This window comes from Pan paniscus, chromosome X (genome assembly GCF_029289425.2).
Source record: "Pan paniscus chromosome X, NHGRI_mPanPan1-v2.0_pri, whole genome shotgun sequence".
Classification (NCBI taxonomy): Eukaryota; Metazoa; Chordata; class Mammalia; order Primates; family Hominidae; genus Pan; species Pan paniscus.
Genome location: NC_073272.2, coordinates 7,565,916 through 7,592,670, shown reverse-complemented (window position 1 = coordinate 7,592,670; position 26,755 = coordinate 7,565,916). Strand labels below are relative to the sequence as shown.

Sequence of the window (26,755 nt, the reverse complement as noted above, 5' to 3'; positions counted from 1 at the left end):
TTTGTGAATTATTCTGGAAATAACACCCTCTGCAAGGCTGTTAAAGTGACAAAGGTATTTTTCAATCACGTCTGATTCCTTTCAGATATTTCCATCTTCCTACTCCATCATCCATCTCTTTTTAAAAATTTTGTTTTGTTTTTGAGACAAGGCCTTGCTCTGTCACCCAGATTGGAGTGCAGTAGCATGATCGTAGCTCGCTGCAGCCTTGGTCCCGGGCTTAGGTGATCCTCCCACCTCAGCGCCCCCAAGTAGCTGGGACTGCAGGTGCACACCCCACGGCCAGCTAATTTTTGTGTTGTTAGTAGATACTGGGTTTTACCATGTTGCCCAGGCTGGTCTCGAACTCCTGGGCTCAAGTGATCCGCCTGCCTCAGCCTTAATGTTTTCTTTACCAGTTGGTTCCCTCTCTTTCCCACACTTGCTAAGACCACTACTGGTTCACTGTCACGATGTCACTTACTTTTTTGACTACCTTCAGTGATCTTTCTTTTCTGATTTATGTATATATTTCCTGAGTGATGTCATTCTTTATTAAAAATGTATATGTATATATGTGTACACAAAAGTATACATATATGTGTATATATCCTAAATGATTCTATTATTTATTGAAATAAATAATGTATGTATAATTATATATTTATATATAATGTAAGCATTATTATATAATGTATATTATGGATACATTATATATACATTTTATACACAATTAGGTTCTGTATATACTATATATGTATGTATACACACATGTGTATATATATGTGTTTATAATATATACAAATGATTGTAAGTGTGTGTATATGTGTTTATGTGTATATATAGTATATATATATAACATTAATGTGATAAAAGTGTATGTGCCTATATGTGTATTTGTGTTTTTGTACATACTCATGACCACATTTAAAGAATACCATTGTAAAAGCTGACCATATAATCGTCTATGCGCATATATATATATGCAGCAAAAATGCCATCATCTTCATTAATAAATGCTTTCTTTATTAATAAGTATACATTGGTTCACAATATCAACCTCAGCATTATATACATTTCAACAAACATGCTCATTGTTTTAAGCATACATTATTAATTCATATTTATTTTGTTTTAAGTTGAGATTGTTATAACTCCCTTAGCTAATGGTACTTTTAAAAAAGAATGACTTTATTGTACTCAAATTATCACTAGTGGGATAAATAATGTAATGATGGGAAAAAGCTTCCTTTGTTCCAGCTATAATTATCTGTAGTTGTTTATTTGTTTTATTCAACTTAACATTCATGTTTTATTCAAATCATCAATATTATAATGATTTTGTTCTGTTACCAAAGATCTTATTGGGAATTCTAAAGTAATAAATTATTTTGAAGAGGTATCGATACTATTACACTCTTGATTTATACCTGGATCAATGAATGTTTTTAAATATGTAAGCGTTCTTTTATGTTTCTCGTTATTTTATATATTTTATGTAACATGTGCTGTACACTTCTTAGAGTTATTGCTAGAACATTTATCATGAATGTGCAAAGAATTTTTTCAAATATATTTATGTGCATATATATGACAAATCATTTTGTGTTAATTTTATACAATTCTAAATAATAAGTGACTCATTCTAAATTATTTAGCTGATTCTCTAAATTCTCTTTCTCTTGTTGGATAGTCATATGCAGGAGTGACTTTGTCTCCTTCTTTCTGATATTTTCAGTTCTCAATACTTTTTAATAAAAACATATAGGCTTCGAGTCTGTAGAAGTATCTTGAAATATGATGGTGAGAGAACATCATTGCCCTGTTTATACTTTTAGTGAAAATTCACTTAGTGCAACATTTCTTTTCCTATTTGTTGATAAGATTAAAAAGGATTTCCTGCCAAAATAAATATTCCATGTACTCTACTTTTTAAATTAAATACATTAATAGTACCAGATACTATTTGCCATCTTTCAAATAGCTTTTTTCTCCTTTGACCTTTCCCTCAGCTATCACCTGACTTTTTTCCTTCAACTGTGAATGAGACAAAGCAAAACACCCTACTTCTTCCCATTGAACCATCTTACTGTATTTGTAGAGTCAACCTAATTCCTTATTAGGTCACTGCATAGTTTTTTTTAAATTTAATATTTTATACTATTTATTATAATGATCATTGGAGGAATAATCAGAACGTGTTAAGATTCTTTACAAGTAACTTTTACATTTTAGTGTTCTTGGCCTTTGAACTGCGTTTTGGATGAAGAACTGTTAGGATTTTCTGTGCTTGGGGGGGTGCTAAAGGTGTTTACACCTGAGTGAATGCCCAGAACTTGATCATATAGATTTTTCTATTGACAGTCTCACCTTCTTATGGTTATTCTCTTGTAAATTATCTTTACCTCAAGACCAAGATTTGCAAATATATTGATTTTCAGTAGGTGCAGTGTTCACATAGTATCTCCTGAAACAATCACTTTTTGCAGTGTCTTTTGTATATCACTGGTTGCGTCCCTTTACTCAGATCTAAGGTACATCTGTTTCTGTATTTTTCCTTATGAGTGGTCTGGATTTTAATTCTTTCAATACACTTTATATTTTATTGGAGTATGCTTTGCCAACGCATCCTTTTTATCTCAGACTGTTCTTATGTCTTTGTAATAAAGAAACTGCATCTTATTTTACTCCATGAAAAATCACAAATGATTAAGTGTTCCTTTAGAGTGTTCCTGAGAGGACTGTGGTTGTCTTTTATTCTACATTGTGTGTCTTTTTTAAGACTTTATTAGCGCAGTTTTAGGTTCACAACAAAATAGAGGGGAACGTACAGAGAGTTCTCATATATCCCCTGCCCCATACATGGACGGTCTTCCCTATTTTCCACATCACCCACCAGAGGGGTGTGTTTGTTACAATCCATGAACTTACACTGACATCTTCATCACCCAAAGTCCGTCCTTTACAGTAGGCTACAGTCTTGGTGGTGGTGTACATTCTGTGGGTTCAGACAAATCCGTAATAACATAAATCCACCATTACAGTATCACACAGTATAGTTCTGCAACCCTAAAAATCTTCCATAAAAAAACCTCCACAATTTTAGCAGTTTGCAACAACAAAGGCTTATTTCCTTTTTCTGAAGTTCATATCGGTTGTGGGTGGACTTGCTTGTTACTTAGGTAGACTGATATTAGAAGGTGGGAAAAGAATAATACCTCTCCAGGAAAGGATAGGAACTATTTTGAACCAATAATACAGCTCACTACACAAAATGAGTGAACACAGTCACACTGAAAGAGAGATGAGTGACATATGCTTAAGTTATGCTTATGTTGACAAGGTCTCACTCACCTGAACTGGAGTGCAGTGCCACAATTATAGCTCACTGCAGCCTGCAATCCCTGGACTCAAGCAGTCCTCCCACCTCAGCCTCCTGAGCAGCTGGGACTACAGGCACACACCTGTGTGATTTTGTTATTTATTTATTTATTTATTTATTTATTTTTAATAGAAACAGGTTCTCATTATGTTCCTAGACTGGTCTCAAACTTCAGCGTTCAAGCAGTCCTCTTGCCTTGGCCTCTCAGAGTGCTGGAATTACAGGCATGAGCCACTGCGCCCAGCCTCCTTTAGTGTTTAACTGAACAGAATAAAGAACCTCTTCATTATGGTGAATTGGCTAAGTTCAAAAGAGTAGCAAAAGCCTTCGTGGGCAGTAATAATTACTCTATCTTCCAAATACTTGAGTGACCTTATGCTTCTTAAAATATATATTTTAGGGCTCTTAATTGAAATCAATTACCTTTCTAGCCTCTATTACAGCATACTCAGAAATTGAAGAGCGGGATGATTTTGTATAAATCTAGACTAATTTTGTTTTTCTGCAATGACTAGAACCATTTACCATGTCAGGTACACACACAAGAAACGCTAAGGGCGAGTTGTGAATGATTTGACTAGGAACAATAGTTGGGCTGCTTTTAGATGTCTCCTTTTGCTACATAGACAGCAAAAGGAGAATTCACCAAAGGTGCCAGCCCTTCAGAATCCTTGTCCCACACCACCAAAAAGTCCTGTGACAGAAATTCCACCTATTAATCAGCTGCTGTGTCCTGACTACGGAGAAAAGTATGATGCAACAGAACGCAAACTTTTCCACAATCTCATAACAAGGAAAAAATATATGTATGTATAATATGTGTACATATATAAGAAAATATATATTACATATATAGTAAATACATACAAATACACGTGTGTGTATGTATATATACACACATATTTTGTTTTGTTAGGTATTTTTTATGACTATTTATTTAAAAAAGTCACATTGAAAATAAAATTGACTTTTATTTGCCCTAAGTTACCTCTTGAAATATTGTGTTAAAAACCTAATAACTTCTGACAGGTATATATATACCTGTAGAGGTTAATATATATACGTGTGTGTGTGTGTGTGTGTGTATGCGCGTGCATAGAAGTTATTAGGTTTTGTTTGTTTGATGGTTTTGTTGTTGTTTTTTTTGAGATGGAATCTCACTCTGTCGTGCAGGCTAGAGTGCAGTGGCGTGATCTTGGCTCACTGCAGCCTCCGCCTCCTGGATTCTAGTGATTCTTGTGCCTCAGTCTCCCAAGTAGCTGTGATTACAGGCATGTGACACCATGTCTGGCTATTTTTTGTATTTTTAGTAAAGATGAGGTTTCACCTTGTTGGCCAGACTTGTCTTGAACTCCTGGCCTCAGGTGATCTGCCTGCCCTGGCCTCCCAAAGTGCCAGGATTACAGGCGTGAGCCACTGCGCCAGGCATTATTAGGTTTCTAGTACAACATTTCAAGAGTTATATGTATAGATATGTGTACGTGTGTGTGTATATATATATATATATATATCGTGTATACGATATATATATATATATAACCTCTATGGGTATGTTAGGTTTTTAATACAACATTTCAACAAGCATCTTAGGACAAATGAAAGTCAATTATCTTCTCAACATGACTTTTCTTAATAAACATACATTTAAAAATACCTGGCAAAATACATTATTTAGTACCTATTTTTAAACACACTGTGGTTTAATCTCAAGCTCATAGATTCTTCGAGATAATATTGTCTATCAGCTGAAAATTCTAAAAAAAAAAATGGGAAAGGCTCATGTAAATATAATAGGATTTGTATTTCATTTCTGAGGACAGAAACATTTCAATAGTAAAATTTGCAACAAAAAATGCTTATGGAAAGTTAGACAATGCTCTAGGACTCTAATAGTAAGCACAGGAATATGTCAGAGACCCATAAAATCTTTAGATTTATTTTGATTCCTACCTGTAAAAGTGTGAAATCAATTATTGCTAAATCCAGCAAAACATCAAAGGAAAATTACTATTCACCTTTTTCTCTCAGTCTGTCTTCCAAAGCTACTAAGAGAAAAACAAGAAAAATACAGAAAATCCTATTTCCATTATTACAATGAAGCATTTTTGAGCTAGTAGAAAATTAGAATTAGACCTTGCTTTTACTGGCATCACAAAAGCATTTCATCCTGTTTTTTGAAATGACAAATGGCAGAATTCTTATATACTATATGCTAACCAAAATCACGTTATTGCCACGTCATGAATTATAATTTAATATCTACTCTCAAAGTTAAATAAGAAGATGCAATATTGCATTTCCCTGCTTGAGAGGAGAATTAGTTACACTTGTTACGTAAAGGCTGTATTCATCACTGGTTGTCATAGCTGTTATGACTGTGACTCTTATAATAGAGGTGGGCTTGCAGCCAAAAATATATGATTCATCCAAAAGATATTTACCATGTAACTTATATTATATGTGCTGAATATTTTGGTAGGCATTGCAAATTAAGGAATATGGTGTTGAAAAATCACAGGTAACACCTTTTTCTTGTTGCTAACAATCTAACAGGGAGACCTTATTTAACAAGATATCATATTACACATTACAATTCATTTTGTGAAGAAAAATGCCAACTACAGTGAATAATTGAGGAACCCAAGTTCATTTATGAATGGAAGGTTGGGATGAACAGGGAATGCCTTTCTGAGGAAATGGAATTTAAGCTGATCAGTAAAAATGAATCTTCCAGGAGCATATGGGCTTTGCAGATGGGGGAAACAGCAGAGAATGCCCAAAAGTTCTAAAGGAAACCTGATGATGAAATGAGTTAAGCCATGTTCCTGGTAGAGTATCAGTTAGCTTTTGCTACGTAAGGAACCATCTCAAAGCCGAGCATCTCAAACAACCTTTATTTAGCTAAGCATCTCAAACAACCTCTATTTAGGTTATGATTCTTGGCTGGACATCTGGGCTGTGCTCAGCTGGGAGGCTCTTCAGTCTAGAGTCAGCTTCCAGGTCTGTTGGGTGCTCATTGGCCAAGCACTATCTTAACAGGGTGCTTGACAGTGCTCCATGTGGAATATCATCCTCTAACAGGCTAGCATAGACTCTTCATGGAAGCTTGTCAGGGTTGCATGTAGGTGTGTTCAAGTCCTCTTATAATGAAAGCTAAGAATAAGGACAGTGTGTCACCCCCCACATCCGGAATGTCCAAATAAGCAAATCCAGAAAGACACAAATGAATGGGTAGTTTCCAGGGGCTGAGAGTGACCACTAAATGGTACCATATTTTTTTGGGGGGGATCATGAAAATGTTCTGCCATTAGATATTGTCAATTATTGCACAGATCCATGAATATATTAAAAACCATTGGATTGCATACTTTGACACGGTGATGTGTATGGTATATTAATTATATCTCAATTAAGCAATTATATCTGTCTATCATTTATCTGTAAACCAGATAAAATAAGACAGGCTAGGTATATAGAAAAATAGAACAGAACAAGGTAGACAGAAACAGAATCTAGCAGATATAAAACTTGGCATGTAAGTAAAGAGCTGTAATACCTATGTAGCTGGAAATGGAACTGTTCTGTAAGGAAATAATTAAAATAATCTCTGTGCTCTAGCATCCAGATAAATAAATTCCAGGTGAGTTATGACCCAGATGTGAAATAAAACCTTAAAACTGTTAGGAGAATATGTAAGCAAATAAAATGTCTTTGTGTTTCTGGATTAAGTAATCATTTTTTTTAAAAAAAGCAGAAATTATAGAGAAAAAATAGTGATAAATTATAATACTTATGCATTTTAAAGCATTACTTTAGATAATTAAAAATCAATAAAATGGTTAAAGACAACAGACTAGATATCACCAATGCTCAACTGTGTAAACTTGGGCAAATTATTTAATATCTGTGTACCTAATTTTCCTCAGCTATAAAATGATACTAGTTACACATCTCATAAGGTATTTATGAAAAATGCATATTCGGAGCTGGACACAGTGGCTCACACCTGTAATACAGCACTTTGGGAGGCTGAGGTGGGAGACTTGCTTGAGGCCAAGAGTTCAAGACTAGCCTGGACAACATAGTGAGACTTTATCTCTACAAGAAATAGAAAAAAATTAACCAGGTGTGGTGGTGCACACCTGTAGTCCCAGCTACTCGGGAGGCTGAGGTCGAAGAATCACTGGAGCCCTTGAGTTGGAGGCTGCGGTAAGCTACAGTTGTGTGACTGCACTCCAGCCTGTGTGACAGAGCAAGACTTTGTCTCTAAAAAACAAACAAAATGCATATTCAATATGCATAAAGCCCTTAGAACCATATGCAGCACTGCTATGCACTGTTAAATGTTTGCTTTTACATGCTCAAAAAGAGGCCAGCATCCATGAATATAAAGATTTCCTACAAATCAATAACAGACATTCAGCCAGTCAAAAATTGGATTGCTATTCAAGATGGGAATTTAGAATGGGAATATAGAAATGCATCTGTACTAGTTTTAAGGAACATGCAAATTGAAATATAAACTGTTAATATTTTATACTCATCAAAGTGGCAAATGTATTGTCTGATAATGTCAAGTATTGACAACAGAGTAAGGGCCAGGAAATTTTCTTACCTGCTAGTGGGTGTATAGCATAATACAACTTGTTTGGAAAGAACTATGCCAGTATCTACTGAAGATAAAATTAGTATTACCCTATGTATCAGTTAGCTACTGCTGCATAACATAGGACTCTAAAAGTCAATGCCTTAAGACAATAAGCGCCTATTACTGCTTATGAGCCTCTGCATCTTGTTAGCTGGAAATTTATTTTGGTCTTGGCTGGGCTCATTCATGTGTATGCATTGTTGATTTGGAGTGAGTTCTCTTAGGTAATTGGGGGTTGCTGGAGGTAATTTTGCCTAGGTTGGGGCCAATGGGTTCTTCTCTATGAGATCTCTTGTTGTGCAACCTGCTAGTCTGAATTTTTCACAGGGCAGCGGCAGAGTTTCAAGAGAGTAAGAATAGGTACAGGGGATTTGAGTCCCAGTCTTGGAAACAGCACATCATTATATTTTTTCTTTTGAAAAAATGCAATCTTAAAGCCACTCAAGATTCAAGGGGTGAAAGTACAGACTCTCTATGTATGAGGAATAGTAAATTCACGGGGAGGATTGTAGAACTGGGAACCTTTTGCCTGTCAGTGGACTACACCCTGTAATTCAACAATTGTCTATCTATTAGTTATGTGCCCTGGAGCTGGGGTCTTCAAACTGGCAGATGTCTTTTCAAAATTTTTCAAAGTATGACTCTGCTGATGATTTTAAAGAAACTAATTTTCAGGTACTCAGCCCCCAGATGTTCTCCTTTCTAAGCCTTCCTGGTCACCAAAAGCTTCTTCCCACATCACAAAAGGATGACCTTCAGTAGGCATGACACTTTGTTACCAACCTTTTCTGCCAGGGTTTATAATACAAGAAATATCTTTTTGAATGCTGCTTTCTGGAAAGCCCCTTTGCTGAAGGCTCCATAAAATAAGCCTCCTATCTTATACATATTTCCATTAAGAGTGAAGTTTGGTCCTGTTCAGGTGTTCTGATTTCAGAAAAAGAAAAAAGAAGCCATAGGTCAGCTATGGCAGTTCTTTCAAATGCAGAAACTGAACTTTTCTGTTGCTAACCAATTTTTCAAGGTGCATATACATTGGGTGAAGCCCATCGGTAAATGATCCAATCCGAAAATCATCTGAAGGTCATCTTTCAAATTCATTGTGGTAGTATTATTCAAGTGGAGGCTCAAATATATTTCAAGTGTATGCATGGAATATTTTCCCCAGCTAGAGTCTGTTCTCCAGGTGTATGGAGGAAAGAGGAGGTGTCCAGGTTGTGTACCTGTTCTTCTCATCTTTCTGGGGCTATTCATGTCCCTTCTGTGCCCTCAGCCTCCAACCCATGCTTCTGCTCAGAGCAGCCTGTTTTCTTTGCTCCCATAAATTTATTCCTGGCCCCAGATCTTCTGTGCATATTTAGAAGCCCTAACCCACTTCCTCACCAGCCACCCCTCTATCCCCAGACTCTCCTACCAGGAACAGCAGAGGATCCTAAATTCATGCATGCATTTTCCTGCCCCGTTGGAATGATCTGTGTGCATGTCTGTCTCTGATGTTCATCTCCTTCTTCAGTGTGGGTGTGTCATTACCTCTTTTAGCCAGGACTGCATGGCATTACCTCTCTTAGTCGGAACTGCATGTTAAAAGGGTCAACACATATTTGCAGAAGGAATTGGCTTCTGAGTGAATGAACCCATGTGTCATGGGCAGTCTGTGAGGACATGCCAGTCACTTCCTTGCTGCCGAGAGCTGGGGATATTGCATTGGATTAGAAGATTAAGCCCATATTATTCTATGGCCAAGTGACAAAATAATCAATTACATCCACATCTGTGATAGCCAAGAAAACATTTCTTTCAGTGCCCCTCCCCCACCCCCCACCGTATGCAACTTTCCCTGTGTGGAAATAATGTACTTAGCTTAAAAAGTCTCTTTCTCTACTTAACAAGACTAAGTTGAAAATTAACCTTGCCCACTTAAAAGAAAACGAATATGCAGTAAACTATGAACTACTAATACAGTTCAATATGATATCTCATGCAGAACAATAATGCTGAAGGTTCTTTTTGGTTCTATTATTTCCTTATATTCTTGCTTAGATAAGATCACATTTGTATCTATTGACTTTCTATGATGATTTAGATACGTAAGTGGCAATAATTAATATATTAAAAATACAGATTTAAATTGTTTTTCTGACTTGTAATGTTAACAGCAGTATATGTGACTGTGAGGTTTTCCTTTGATGTTAATTTTCACTTTGACAATAGTCTTCATTTTCCAATTTATTTTTATTTTTTTTATTTTTATTTTCATTTTTTTTTGTGATAAGGTCTGGCTGTTTCACCCAGGCTGGAGTGCAGCAGGGCGATCTCAGCTCACTGCAACCTCCACCTCCTAGACTCAAGTGATCCTGCCACCTCAGTCTCCCGAATAGCTGGGACAACAGGCATGCACCACCATGTCTGGCTAATTTTTTGTAATTTTCATAGAGAAGAGGTTTCACCATGTTGGTCAGTCTGTTCCGGAACTCCTGACCTCCGCCCACCTCGACGTCCCAAAGTGTTGGGATTACAGGCATGAGCCACCGCGCCCATATCATTTTCCAAATTCTTTACAAAGTTTTTCTCTTACATTCATAACATAAAGTGCTATTTTAAATAGACTAACTTTTGAAAATAACATAGATAAAGCACTAAATGGGGACATCAGAGGAACAGGTTAAAAAAAGCTGGAATATTCTTCAGGATTAGGGACATTGAGATTTTATTTATAAAATGATATTTAAATTTTAATAATAGAATGGTTGTACTTTTGCTTGGAGTATTTAAATCTTCTCTTTAATATTTAAAGCCAGTTCTGCACAGAGGTTTTACGGAGATGCTAATTGTTGTATGAAAAGGAATATTATTCTGGAATTTTGAGGAAGGGTAGACATAGAGAAGAGAAAGGAAACTCACAGCCTACCTAGGTTTTATTTGGGCTTTGTGTGTGTGTGTGTGTGTGTGTGTGTGTGTGTGTGTGTGTGTGTGTGTGCCAGCCACAAGCTGGGTTTATTCTTGAATAAACTGTAGACAAATTGTTTTTCCTGAATCTTCTAAAACCTGCATTTACATAGTCCATGGTTGTGTCTAAACTAGATACTCAAGAGAACTTGGTTTGTTTTAAAAGCATTTAATTAGTTATATTTACATGGACAAATAGAGCAGCAGTTTATTAAAAAAGAATGAAAGGATAAACAAATTAAATATACGTAGAACAGGAAAGACAGCATCTAATTATGTTTCTGGGTCAGGCTCTGATATACAAGATTAATTTAAAGTTGGGATTTGGCAAGTAATTTCTATCGAAATCTCAGCAGGAGTTTTTATTGCAACTAACAAGCTGATTTGGAAATTTTCATGGAAAGGCAAAGGATCTAGAGCAATCAAAAAGACCTTGGAAAAGGGGAAGAAAGTTGGAGGGCTTCCATTTCTCTATTTTAAAAGGTACTATAAAGATATAGTAATCAAGATAGCAGGCAACTCACATGGGTATAAATTTAGACCAATGAAATATAATTAATTACAGTTGGCCCTTGAACAACGTGAAGGTTAGAATCCCTGAACAGTTGAAAATTCACTTAAAACTTTTTACCCCCGCAACACTTAACAACCAATAGTCTACTGTTGACTGGAAGCCTTACCAATAACATAAACAGCTAATTATCACATCTTTTGTATGTTATATATACAATGCACTGTATTCTCACAATAAACTAAGTTAGAGAAAAGAAAATACCATTAAGAAAATCATAAGGAAGAGAACATATATTTACCACTCATTAAATAGAAGTGGATCTTCTTAAAGATCTTCATCCTCATCTTCAGGTTGAATAGGCTGAGGAGGACGAGGGAGAGGAGAGGTTGGTCTTGCAGTCTCGGGTGGCAGAGGCAGAAGAAAATCCACATATAAGTGGATCTGCACAGTTCAGAACTGTGTTGTTCAAGCGTCAATTATAAGGGTTTAGAAATAAATCCTTCAATTTGTAGTCAATAGATTTTTAACAATGGTGCCAAAACAATTAAAGGAGGCAAGGATAGTCTTTTCAATAAATGGTTCTGAGACAATTGGATATTCATATGTAAAAAGATCAATTTCAACTCTTACCTCTTATTGTATCCAAAAATTAACTCAAAATGAATGACAGGTGGAAATATAAGAATTAAAGCTCTTAAACTTTTAGGAAACTTCAGCAACACAGGAGAAGGTCTTCAGGGCCATGGATTGGGAAAGATTTCATAAATATGACCTCAAAAGTACAATCCTTAAAAGAATTGATCAAGTGAAACTCATCAAAATTAAAAACTTTTACACTTCAAAAGGCACTATTGAGAACATAAAGTGCTATTTGTTGAGAAAACCAAAAGACAAGCCATAAACTGGGAGAGGAGATTTGCCAACCATATTCCCAATAAAAGACTTTTATCTAGAAAATATGTAAACAAACCACTTACTATTCAATAATAAGAAGGAAAGAAATTATTTTTTAATGGGCAAAAATAAATTAATAGACATTTCTGCAAAGAGAGTGTACATGAGAAGATATTTAATATCATTAGTTACTAAACATTAGCTAAATGCAAATGAAAACTACAATGAGGCCAGGTGCAGTGGCTCATGCTTGTAATCCCAGCACTTTAGGAGGCCAAGATGAGTGGATCGCTTGAGGCAGGAGTTCAAGACCAACCTGGCCAACAGGGCAAGACCCATGTCTACTAAAAATACAAAAATTAACCAGGAATAGTGGTGCATGCCTGTAGTCCCAGCCACTTGAGAGGCTGAGGCACGAGAATTGCTTAAACCCAGGAGGTGGAGGTTGTAGTGAGCCGAGATCGTACCACTGCACTCCAGCCTGGGCAACAGAGCAAGACTTTGAAAAAAAAAAAAAAAAACCTACGATGAGACACCATTTCACATCCATTAGTATGGTTATAACAAAAAAGGATATTAGCAAGTGTTGGCTAGGTAATAGAGAAATAGAGACCCTTTATACCACCGTTGGTGAGAATGCCAGGTATTGCAGCTGATTTGGAAAATAGTCTGTCAGTTTATTAAAACATTAAGCATAAATTTGCCTTATGAAACAGCAATTTCACCCCTAGGTATCTATGCAATAGAGATGAAAACATATATCCATGCAAAAAATAGTACACAAATGTTCATAGCAGCTTTATTAATAATAATCAACAAGTAGAAATAAACCAAATGTCACTCAACAAATAAATGGATTTAAAAGATGTGGTATACCCATACAATGGAAAATAATTTAGCCATAAAAAGGAATGAAGTATTGATGCATGCTACAGTATGGAAGGACATTGAAAACGTATGCTAAGTAAAAGAAACCAGACACAAAATACCACATATTATATGAGTTCATTTATATGAAATGCCTAGAGAAGGCAAATCTTGTAAAGACAGAAAGTGGATCAGCAAGGCTATCACACCCATGCACCCACCCAGGTCTGGTTTTAAAAGGTATTAAGCCCCCATGAAATGGACATTATTTGACTTTTGTTTGATATATGGAAACAGCATTATCAAGTCTTGGTTTCAAAATATGTTTAAGCCCTTCTGAGTTATGTAGAACAGAGGAGTGTTTTCCATTCACAAGTGTTGGAGATGACAATATTTTCCCTTTGCCTTAATCCGCTTACCCTAGAACCCTATAGGAAGGCAAAGACTGTCTTGATTGATTGACGCAGTTAAAGTTATTGATAGTGGGATATGCACATATGGGCTGCGTCTGTCTATGAGAAGGAAGCAATGGAGCCAATTAATTAATTCAAGCAAAATTAAATGTGCACACCTTTTAAATGTGGAAACTATAAAAACCAAAATGGTGCTCTGTGCACTAAGAGCATAAGCTAGTTTTTGCTATCCTTAAGGGCCTCTTCCTGCATTTTGCCTATATTAAAATTCCTATGCAGATCTTATTGAGGTGATCAAGGTAGATGACTTCGATTTTTATTTTCTTCAACAAATTCACGTACCAATAACTTTCAAATGATATTTAGTAACTATTTTAAACACAGAGGACATGATCTTCAAACGATATTTAATAGCTATTTTACACACAGAGGACATAACTTTCAAATGATATTTAATAACTATTGTAAACACATAGGACATGGTCTATAATGTTTTGTCCTGACTTAAATATTTATTGCATGTAGTAGATTTTAATAGAAGAAAACAAGAGTGAATAGTGGGTAGTGCTTCTCTAAACACAGAGTGGAGGTAAATCTTAGTGATTTAAATTAGTCACAATTCTGACTTTTTGAGATTGCATGTTTATAAGTTTTTAATGCATGAAATTAATGTCAATTATATAATATTTTGAATAAAGTCCTTCCATGTTTACTGTGTGTGTTTTTGCTTGCCTTATGAAAATTTCTAACCATAATGTGTCAGTAACATTTCAAAAATTTATTTAAATTATAACATGTTAACATCAGAGGACCATTGAATACGCCATAAGCATTTCTTTAAAGAATGTGGGAAATGTCTTTTCTAATAATTTAATTTTCTCTTTTTTAAAAACAACTCACGTTAGCATTTTTTTTTGCAGTAGCATCATTTTAACTCCCAACTGCATATTCACAGGATATCTAATATTTTTTGCAAGTAACATTTTGAATTTGTTCTTCTTGACATCTTTATGTTTATATGCATTTTGCATTTCCCTATCTCATTTTTTTGAAATCCAAATGTAACAGATTTCAACTTTTTGTGTTACATTCTTTTTTTTTTCTTTTTCTGGGTAGCATCTCTCTCTTTTCTTAATTTTTTGAAAACCTGTTGTTTTTGAATTCTCTTTTTTCCCTTTATTTTCCTTCTCAATATGACCCCAGGAGCCAACACAAAGAAAAACGCAGATGATATAACGAGTAATGACCGTGGTGAAGACGAAGGTATTTTTTGTTTTTTCAAAGCTCAACCCCAATGCATGATTTTGTATCTATCTATCTCTCTTTTTTTTTCATTTCAATCTGTTTTTTCTCCCCTTATTTAAAACTAGTACACTTTGGTGTGCTTCTTTAATTATTTTCTTCTTGTATAGAAACCACTGTCATTTTTTAATCCCGGTTACCATGTACAGGAAACAAATCACTGTGAGAAGTATAAACATTGTTTCTAAACGTGAAAAGAGCAATGAACTACTGTTTACAGAGAAGCCCTTTTTTTTTTTTTTTTTTTTTGGCTTGGTCACAAGAAGAGAAAATGGAATTTTAAAACATGCATGTATAGTCTATTTTCTCCCTTCCAAATGTTATTTTGTAAGTTAATATACTACTTTGGAGCTTTGGTTTCCTTAATTATTTTTATAAACTACAAAACTCTACAGCACCTTAGAAGAATTTTTTTTTTGGGGGGGGGGGCTGAAATATCAGTTTTTTTTTTTCTTCACAAACATATTGATTCCAACATAGATTTCTGATTATCTGCTCACAGTGAAGTACACCAAAAAGTGTTTTAACGAGATGCTGTTGTTAACGAGCCCTGATGCATTCAGGACTGCCTTTTACAGCATTTAAGTGGTGGGGGGGGGGGAAGATAAGAGTATCTCAGAACTGAAAAAGGACAAAAAGCTAGCTATGTTCATCTTTCTTTTCACACCACGGCTTTTTTGAAAACGTTTTTCTCCTTAAAATGTTTTGTTGCTGTGAAGTTTCTTCTTAAGGCTACCAAATTGCTCAACACATTGTCTACCAGAAGTGAAAGGATTTTTTTTTAAAAGATGGTAGGTCTGAGGTACTCATGCAGACAACTCGCACGCTGTTTTTCTGCCCTTTCTGCACAAGAAATGATTTTTTTTTTTTAAAGAGGAGAAGCAACAAAAAAAGTACTCAAGCAAGCCGTTCTTCATTGGTAAGGCTCTATAGGAGTAGCTAAAAGCACATTTTTCCCATCTGGGTAGCAAAATGCATGGAACTCCATTAAGGCCCTGGCTGGACCTTTGGGTCTCTGTCTGAAAGGCAATTTAAAGCCCAAAAGTGAGTCCTGAATTATCCTTGCTGGTCAAGCCCAACGTCCATGACAGGGTCTTTTGACCAATTCTTGTAGTTGCTCCCCTCCTTGCTTATCTTCATAAATCAACTGTTCTCCAAGAAAAGAAATCTTGCCAACACCCTTTCTGTGCCCAGTCTTCCCTTAACATTTTGAATATTATTATTTTTACTGAGCTCATAGAGCTGTCACTGTCTCAAGTAGCTCTCTCAGAGATCTCCATTCTGATGGCCATAGGAGATCAAAATCTACACCTGCTTCAGGTAGCCCCTTCTTTGATAAGGGCTTCTGAATGCCTGACGTTTTATCAGTATTGAGCAAATACATAAAAACGAAATAAACTTTTGTCTCATACCTTATACTGCTCTAATTTGTATCCTGTTTGGCCTTCTCTTTTTAATACATTTCCTCTCGATAATTAGGATCTGTTTTCACAGTGTTCCCAGTGAATCTTTATTACCATTAAAATGCCATCTAATTTTCATTTCATATTGTTAAGTTATGATTTTTTGACTTTGCATTAATATAACAACTGGTTATTACTTCCACAAGTTCAAGAGAGTCTTGTTCTATATTTTATGAAAGGTAAGACATGTTAATCTCACATATTTTCCAAGGGAGCACTTTAAAGCAGCCCTTCAAAATCTCTACTTACTCTTTTTTTCCACAATTTACTAGGCAACCGCTGGTAATGGTAAAAGAAATGAGGCCAAAAACAGCAAATTAGGAACCAGAAAGAAGCAGTGGATCATGAGAAAAGCCATTTCTTATTCATATAGCAGAAGACATTTCCCGTAGTGTATGATGAATAAATGATTAATAGAAGATTTTTACTTCATATTTGAATTTTATATGAGAAAACAAAAAACACTTTTCTGCCGTGGATTAAATATCTGCAAATAAATACTTGGGTAACTTGACACTCTTTTGTGTGCTTTACTGTGACCAATGGGTATGTCGTGTCTTCTGTATGCACCCAGTAAAATTGTGATCATAATTCATTCAAATTGGAGCCACCATCCAAACGATGGTAATTCACATCCTCAGAATTCCTTTGTGGTATTTCAAAAGTGTCCCTGTGGATTATGAGGAAAAAAAAAACTTTATTGATGAAAAAATTGAAAATAAATATGCATAAATACTTGAGTTTTCTTTTAGTAACAAAGATATTTAAATTGTTTGTACACACACACACACACACACACACACACACACACACATCTGTATCCAGAAATATTTATACGTGAGGTCAGTCTTCCAAAGATTAAATGCAGCCCTAATGGCTGATTAATGTTATAAAACAGGTCTTTTCACAAAGCAGGCCCTACAGATGGTCTCCAACTTTCTGTCATCACAGATCATTGTTTTTACATCATTGTTAATTTAAATAATAAAGTAAATTACCAAGAGGAATCATTGGTTGCAAGTCACAATGGGAGTTTATATTCCCTGTGAAAATATAAAGCATTTAAATAGTTTGGATTCTTTTGCCATTTTTTATTACATCTCTTTTATTTTTGTCACCTAAGTATGTTAGTATGTTACTGTAATCACTGGAACAAAGACATTTGCTTGGACATCTTTTCTTTTTTTTCCCTATTTCTGTTCAGTTAAAAATTTTTAACTGTTGATTTTGCTTTCTTGTCATTATCTGTCCCTTATTGATAGTTTATAGCTTCACTACTACTTTTATGTTTTTATTGTTAAATTGAAGATGAATGTGTACACTCACCTGCTAATTAAGATGCAACTATATTAAAATTAATTATAATTTTGAAGTTGATTTTATACTTAATTAGAAGATAAAATATATTTTGTCAAGGGTCCCATGTGTTTATTCAATTTAAATCACATTTTAGGGTTTGAGCAAAATTTAGGAAATGTGTACTTTACCTGAAACCATTTCTTTTAGTGCTTTAGATATATATAGAAGCTTAGATGAGCAGAGTATGCTAAATTTCTGTATGCTTCTTAAAATACCATTTCCATAAATAGAAAACGTAATAGCATTGATCATTTTCCTTAGACACTCTTATCAAGGGTCATATCATCCATAAAAATAAATGTGGTTAATTCAAGTCAAAATAGGGAAATCAGTGAATCTCCTTTTTTCTTAATTTAGCATTGGCGAGTCAGTGTGATTCTTTATTGTGTTTCCTTACTTGGCTTTTTTTTCCAGATATTCATGATCAGAACAGTAAGAAGCCCGTCATGGTCTATATCCATGGGGGATCTTACATGGAGGGCACCGGCAACATGATTGACGGCAGCATTTTGGCCAGCTACGGAAACGTCATCGTGATCACCATTAACTACCGTCTGGGAATACTAGGTAAGTGATTTCATCATGTGAATGACTGAGCAAGAGGAAACATGAAAAGTCCACTTCTCGTTTTGACGGGGCTCGTGGATTTGAATCCTGTTATTCCAGTTCCTGGTTAATTCCACTTCACGGTATTTACTTTATGTGATTGGATATGTTTATTCCTTTTACTACCTTTGTGCAACATGGTCATGAAACCCTTCTCAAACCAATGCAGACTTTAAGATCTTAAAGATGAAATGAAATTTTATTTATAGCATGTTTCTCCCTTGGAGTTCAATGAATGTATGTTTGTCTACATAGACCTGTACAATGAACACATATTTGGTGATATTATAGTTGGGAATGGCCATAGATCTTAGCTTTCTTTTCTGATTGTGTCATTGTATGAATCAGTATATTGTGTGGAGGAAAAGATTTTATCCAATTCTCTAACTGATTATGTTGAGCCTTTGGAAGATCTGTTGTTTTGGTTCCATTGCATTTGCATGCAAGGAAACTTAGCTGTTAGTTGACTTTTGTTCCATTGATGATCTACGATTAAAAGCTAAATACATGGAAATTCAAGTTTAGTTCCTCCTTGTTTTGATGTTTCATTTCTTTTCTTTCTTTCTTTTTTTTTTTTTTTCTTTGAGATGGAATCTCACTCTGTCGCCCAGGCTGGAGTGCAGTGGTGCGATCTTGTCACTACAACCTCTGCCTCCCAGGTTCAAGTGATTCTTCTGCCTCAGCCTCCCAAGTAGCTGGGACTACAGGCGCATGCCACCACACTCAGCTAATTTTTGTGTTTTTAATAGAGACAGGGTTTCACCGTATTGGCCAGGCTGGTCTCGAACTCCTGACCTCGTGATCCGCCTGCCTCGGCCTTCCAAAGTGCAGGGATTACAGGTGTGAGCCACCACACCCGGCCATCATTCATCTTCTTCTAATTGTAGGTTGGAAAATTATACATCTTCAGGGTCAGATTTCAGTACCTTCTGAGATGGCCTTTCCTGGTGTTGGTTAGTTTGTGAATAATATTCCTAAGACCTATGTAAAAACATTTGTTTTCCAGGCAAAAATGCATTAAAATGGTATAGAAGATAAAGTTTTTAACAAGTTAGCCATGAGAGAGATGTATATATTGGTTCCAGTGTGATTATGATACAATATGAAATACAAAACAAAATGAAGGCCAGGCGTGGTGGCTCTTGCCTATAATCCCAGCACTTTGGGAGGCCCAGGCAGGCAGATCACTTGAGGTCAGGAATTAGAAAACAGCCTGACCAAAGTGGTGAAACCCTGTCTCTACTAAAAATACAAAAATTAACTGGGCCTGATGGCAGACGCCTGTAATCCCAGCTACTCAGGAGGCTGAGGCGGGAGAATCTCAGTAGGTCGAGGTTGCAATGAGCAGAGATAGCGCCATTGCACTCCAGCCTGGGCGACCGAGTGAGACTTTTCTCAAAAAAAAAAAAAAATAATAATAATAGTAATAAATTAATTAAAATAAAAAGCAAAATAAGATGGACTAAAGGAGGTCTGTCAAACAAGAAATATGACTGAAAATGTTTTCTTCAAATATGGCCAAGAATATTTTCTTTTCAATCAGATGACTTCATTTCATTTTGAGTGGGTTTTTTTTTTCCTCTGTGAAAACATTAACCTGTAAGAAGCCCTAAAAGGTGGTGAATTGCTGAGAAACCCTAAGAGGTGGTGTAAGAAACCCTAAGAGAAATGCATTTCTTACTTTGAAATGCAAATCAGTCACAGGTGTTGCTAAAGTTGTATCTTTTGAAACATTGATAAAGAACTCAAAATTCCAGGTTGGTTTCTGCATTAAAGAAAATAAACACCACCAAAAAACCTTTTAGTATCAAAAAGCTTATTATGTCGTTGGCTTTATTTCCTATATTTTTTGTAGTTTTCTGTGAGCCACATCTTGGCGGAATAATGTCTCTGAACTTTTGCATAGCAGTAATTGCACGCTTCACTGAATAGTTTTCAGAGGCGCTGGATAGTTGCTTTGGCTACTAGTGTTGGAAACAGGAAATTGTGCTTCTTGATGTTTTACAAAAGGTTCATTCTGACAAAGAGGTGGAAGGAGGAAAGTACGTGTGAGGGCACTGCACAGGCCCTCTTCAAAGGGAGCAGTGTGTGCACTGCCTGTAGCACGGCCACACGGAAGAAAGCTTGGGCATGCTTTTCTGAAGGAAGCAGTGGGCATCAAGAAAATTCTTGCTTTGCTGGAATCACACAATATTCTGTTGCATGCGTGATGAATTGATGTGTCTGATAAGATAGAGTTTCAAAATAAATTGATCTCCTTTTCCCCCTAAAGCTCAGTTGTATCAAGCAACTCTACACTATGATTTTTTTTTTATCAGTTTTGTCCCTTCGTGAATCAATTGCACATCTTGCAAATTAGCCTGGAAATTATACACACTTTTTTTAGAGGAAAAAAAAAGCTAATTGAAAAATTGTTAAGTCTACTTTTTGTTATGGAGAGTTTTTAAAAGTCATAAGATAACAGAGAGCTGTAAAATTGGTGGGGAAGAAATAAAAGAAGCGATTTAGCATCTCTATGCCGGTCTATTTACATTCCTCCAATGAGCTAGTGTGGAACAGCCAAGCACACTACAGACCCCCTTTCATTTGATGGAATGAAATGTGCCAAGTTTGCCGATTTTACAGGACGATAGAGACTTTAAAATGTGACTGCATTGGTTTTTATTATGGATCTTGCATTTACTATTGTCCTCTTGAAAACAGCTAGGCGGCATTTACTTTTTGCTTGCAGGAAACTCCTATTATCGGTCTTGAAAAAATGTTTTTAAACCTTTGGCATCCAGATCTTTAAAAAGATGATCAAATAAAATACACAGCAGACACTGCAATGATCATTTCAGTGAGTGCATTTCATACAAGTAGATACAATTTTAGGCAAAAAGTTGAAATATTCTTTGAGTTCTTTTTCTTCCAATAAAAGTCATAAATGCATAAATGTTATCTTCCTACCTGAGGAATGGAAAAATATTGTTTTAAGATTTTTTTTTTTTTAATGGAGTAACAAATGCTATTTTCCGTTACCCAAAAGAGAGGATTAAAAAGATGAAACATGCCCATAATGGAAGCGGAATGCTGGCATTGGAAAGAATGTAGATTGCAGCCAGAGACAGACAGGAGCTAACAACTTTCCTCTACCTCTGCCTTGAGAAAGTCAGCTAGCGTTTCCTCAGACTCTTTCCTTAGATGTAGAAGGCAGTGGTCTCTCCCTTGCAAGGTTGTTGTACAGTATAAAAGTTCCATGGTTCAAAATAACACACTTTACCTCATTAATATATAATCTGCTTGTCAATAAAAAAATAACTTTTTTCTTTTCTTTTTTTTTTTTTTTTGAGATGGAGTCTCGCTTTTATTGCCCAGGCAGTGGCATGATCTCGGCTCACTGCAACCTCTGCCTCCCAGGTCCAAGCGCTTCTCCTGCCTCAGCCTCCGCAGTAGCTGGGATTACAGGCGCCTGCCACCACACCCTGCTAATTTTTGTATTTTTAGTAGAGACGGGGTTTTGCCATTTTGGCCAGGCTGGTCTCAAACTCCTGCGTTTGAGATCAACGCAGGAGATCCACCCGCCAGGAGATCCACCCGCCTTGGCCTCCCAAAGTGCTGGGATTACCAGCGTGAGCCACTGTGCCTGGCCAAAAAATAACCTTTTAAAAAAGATTTAATGGACTCATGTAGACGAAGTTTCATAGGCTCTCAGCAGCAACCATTATACCCAGTCACACTACAATTTCTAGTGTTATTAATACCATTATGCATTGTATTAATACTACTGTTTATCCACAGTAAGAATTGTAGCTGACCCAATCTGTAATGGCTAATATCTATCAAATATTGGCATCCAGACTGAACCATGTTAATTTAAAAAAACATTACAAGACACTTCTAGACATTAAATAAATCAGAAGATCATCATGTTTGCTATTTTTAAAAAAATGATCAGAACTGTGCTACACAATCTTGCTAGCCATTGGCCATATAATTTATGATCCAATCCAGGACATGTTTGAGAGTTGCTCATGTGCTATGAATAAACTGGGATTGTCCCAGGCAAATTGAGATGTACCATTATAGCTATAAAGTAATTCTTTATATCTACATGAAGTGTCTTCTGATTGAATTGGTGTTCAGTTTGTTTTTAAAGAAGCTGCACTTCTATAAACAGATTTCCTATGTGTTCTGCTATACACCCTTGTCACTAGGAAGGTGTATATGTTACCACAAAGGGATCCTAATCCAGACCCTAAGAGAGGGTTCTTGGGTCTCGTGCAAGAAGGAATTGGAGGCAAATCCGTAAAGTGAAAGTAAGTTTATTAGGAAAGTAAAGGAATAAAGAATGACTGCTCCATAAGCAGAGCAGCCCAAGGGCTGCTAGTTGGCTATTTTTATGATTATTTCTTGATTATATGCTAAGCAAGGGGTTGGTTATTCATGAGATTTCCAGGAAAGGGGTGGCAATTATTGGAACTAAGGGTTCCTCCCCTTTTTAGACCATATAGGGTAACTTCCTGACATTGTCATGGCATTTGTAAGCTGTCATGGTGCTTGTGGAAGGGTCTTTTAGCATGCTAATGCATTGTAATTAGCGTATAATTAGCGTATAATGAGTAGTGAGGATGACCAGACATCACTCTAGTTGCCATCTTGGTTTTGGTGGGTTTTGGCTGTTTTTTTTTTACTGCATCCTTTTATCAGCAAGGTCTTTGTGGCCTGTATCTTGTGCTGACCTCCTGTCTCATCCTGTGGCTAAGAATGCCTAACCTCTTGGGAATGCAGCCCAGTAGGTCCCAGCCTTACGTTACCCAGCCCTTATTCAAGATGGAGGTGCTCTGGTTCAAACGTCTCTGACATATATATTCAAGAATTTGGAAAACCTCAAGTTCACCAATGCCTCTCAGATTAGTCATTGCCAGGGTGTGTGGTGTTCCTATCTGCTCAGAAGCCAGAAGCCAGCAAAATCCTTGCTGAGCTGTACGTGCCAGGGCATTTGCCTGGTCTCACCTAACCACTTGAGTACTTATGCCCTATCACCCATTCACCTCACAACATCCATACGTATCATTTACCCCTAAGAAGATTAGACATTAATCCAGGTAATAAACTTTCAGAACAATCACCTCCAGACAGAAACTGCAGAGGATAATCTGATAAATCTGAATCCCTGTAAGGCCATTACTGAATCAATAAATACTCTTTTCTCCATCTTAGTCCCTTACTTTAGTATAACTTGAGTTCTCCCCAATCTGTTTTTTTTTTTTTTGTTCATGATAGTCCAAAGACCTTCGATGTAAAAGAGAATGCATCTTGCTCATGCTTTTTGATGGAAATACCTGAAACTTATTTATTCCTTCCCCTTTCCAGTTGTCTCCAAGTGCAAGTCTATACCTGCAGTGGATTTCATCTGCCTCCATTTAAATATGTATTTCCGTTTAGCTCACATGGTACTATCACCTTTTTGGTCATCCTATGACTTCATGCTTCATGTATGCTGAAATTAATTGTTGCTTCAAAAGAGTCCCAACTATGTAACATCAACTCATTGTGTGCCTCTATGTGGCTGGCAGATATTACTTCATTTAATCTTCATAAACTCCCTTGGAAGAGTTAACCTTATGTCCTACCTATGAGGAGATGAATGCTTTGAGGTAATGGGATTTACTCATGGCATCACACCTTCTAGCAGTCAGAACAGGGACTGAAACCCGGGTGTAACTGAAGCCAGAGCTCTGACTTACCACTCAGAACTCATCCACAGCCTTGTTAATTAATGTCAAGTATGAATTAGTAAACCATGGAATGAGTGAAGAAATTGAGTATCACTTTAGCATCAGATGTAGCTTTTATCATTATGCAAAAAAGTTCTTACTGCTGATCAAGATACACAATTGTGATAAGATGCTTACAGTGTATTTTTAAGTTCCTCAAAGTGGGTCCTTGAAGGCTGATTCATTTCCATTCAATCGATACTGGTTTGCTTTGGTTCATGGTGATGGTGGCATTAACCACAACAATGGCATTTGTCACATCAAAGCTCTTCGGTGCAGTAGAACTAGTGTTTCATCAGGAAATTTGGTGTCCTACCCCCAGTTCCCATGTCATTGCTGGCTTGCTGTGTCGTGTGCATAAATTGAGTCAAATGATCATTTCGGTGCATTTCTTACAATCTTTCACATATTATAGCTATCCTGAAAATTTTCATCTGAGGGTAGATTGCGTCATGGTCTTCTGAAGTAGTCTTTCTCTTTAAGACCATTCATTGAATAAACCTATTAGACGCTTTGGAGTCATAATTGAATATAAGACAGAAATGGTTTGATATAAAAGCAACCAACATGCATAGCAGAAACAGCATTTGTAGTCATAATTTGGGTGACTTAACCCATATGCACGTGCTTAGCCTAATAATGTGGTCACTTTCCCTGTTCTGGTGTCCCTTGTAGGGTTTTCCTCTGAAATTGAGGGAGGGTGGGCTGAGCTCTGAAGCATTCTTGCAACATCGGCCAGAGTGGTCTCACCTTTATGCTTTTGTGATATGTGTGAGCCATGTAATATTCCACTCAACAAAAGAAGCCTGGAAATCATTAGAAGAGAGGACCAATACGTTCTTCCCAAGAGTTACAGCCTCAATTCCATGGGTGTGCATTTATGTGACATGCATCTGACATTAGTGGGAGTTCAATGGGTCACTATAATTTCCCTGAAGCACACCTGCTGAAAAATGTCAAGCTGTCTTATAAATGACCTGTACGTTCTTCTCCCCTTTGGAAGTTAGAGGAGTTGCTCTATTTTTGGTACATTTGCTATTTCATTTCTTTTTTTCTAACAATATTTCTTTTCTTCAATGCTTTATGAAGGATTTTATTTGAAATGATAAATGGAACACATCTTATGTATCAAGTCAAAAGTTCATAAGCATATATATTAAAAAAGAAAGCATCATTTCCTTTTTCGAGAATCAACACACCTTGATGCCAGCCTCCTGGTTTCATTAGAATCCCTCTCTTCTCTTCCCCTAACCAAAATGTCTCAGATTCCCCCGATTTGATTTCTGTAAATGGCCTACTTTGACTGGAAGAATTGCCTCTCTCTGTCTAAAACAGGACCCAGGCGTTACTAAAACAAAACACTGCAAAAAGTTAAATGAGGAGAAAGGAAAGTTAAGCATTGTACTTAGTGAGAAATACATAAACAAAAGTAGAGACGTAAAAGAAGCATGAGAGAAGGGTGAGAAAGTGAAATCCTGAGAAGATGAATGGTGTGTGAGCACTCAAACCCAGGAAGTAGCAAAAGGTGGAAGGAAGAATGGGAGCGTTTAGAATAAGATTCTTTGTGGGCTGGGTGGCAGATGTTATCGGTAAAGCCAGCCTGGGGAGTTGGCAAGGGTCCATGCAGTAGATAACACAGTAATAGAATGAACACATTGCAGAAGATAGGGCAACCTCTAATCCAAAAATTATCAGATAAAGAAAAACCAAGACACTTTGCAAAACAAAAAAACAAAAAACAAAAAAACACAACACAATGTCTTGTTTTTCATCATCATCTTCTTTATAATGAGGTTTCCATGCATTGAATACACACTTGGAAACACTGTAATCCCATGGTTGTTGTGGCTGCAGATTGATAGGTGTGGACAGGTCTTTGGTGGGGCAAACAAAACCAGGATCATGTTTTTTTGCTCTCAGAATGATCATTTGCTTGGACTTTCCTATTCTGCCTCCTAGTGGCTCAAAATGCCCACTGCATTCATTGGATTTATTCAGGATGTGAAGAAGGTCAGGGGAAATTAAGGATGAGTGCTTTGTCATTAGGACCTGAGAGGCAAATGGAGCAGAGATGGGGACGACTGCAGTGGGATAAGGACTCTCTCACCAGGAAGGTGCCATTGACGTAACAGTTGATGGGAACAGCAGAGCAAAGAGGCTCCCTCGTCCTCAGCTGACTCAACAACAAGCGAGACATCAGATGGAACGGTATTTATTGGGCAAGGAAAATCAGGGGAAGGCTAGGTGCAGTGGCTCTCACCTGTAATCCCAGCACTGTGGGAGGCCAAGGTGGGAGGATTCCTTGAGGCCAGGAGTTCCAGATCAGCCTGGACAACCTAGTGAGACCCTGTCTCAGAAAGAAAGAAAGAAAGAAAGAGAGAGGGAGAGGGAGGGAGGGAGAGAGAGAGAGAGAGAGAGAGACAGAGAGAGAGAGAGAGAGAAAAGAAGGAAGGAAAAAGAAAAAATTAGCCAGATGTGGTGATGTATGCCTGGTGTACCAGCTACTTGAAAAGCTGAGGCAGGAGGATTGCTTGAGCCTAGGAGTTCGAGGCTGCAGTATGCTGTGATTGCACTCCAGTCTCAGCAACAGAGTGAAGTCCTGTCTCAAATTTTTAAAAAAGAC

The 26,755-nt window shown here is 36.7% G+C and overlaps 1 protein-coding gene across 8 annotated transcripts in view; it reads left to right on the top strand.

Annotated features, from left to right (window-relative positions):
* Positions 1-26,755, top strand: part of NLGN4X (neuroligin 4 X-linked) — a 341,830-nt gene that overhangs the window by 181,381 nt on the left and 133,694 nt on the right. For all 8 annotated transcript variants that reach the window (XM_055106573.2, XM_057301132.2, XM_055106577.2 and 5 more), the window contains exon 3: positions 18,182-18,334. In XM_055106573.2, coding sequence (XP_054962548.1) covers positions 18,182-18,334 — 153 coding nt within the window. The remainder of the gene's footprint in view (positions 1-18,181; positions 18,335-26,755) is intronic.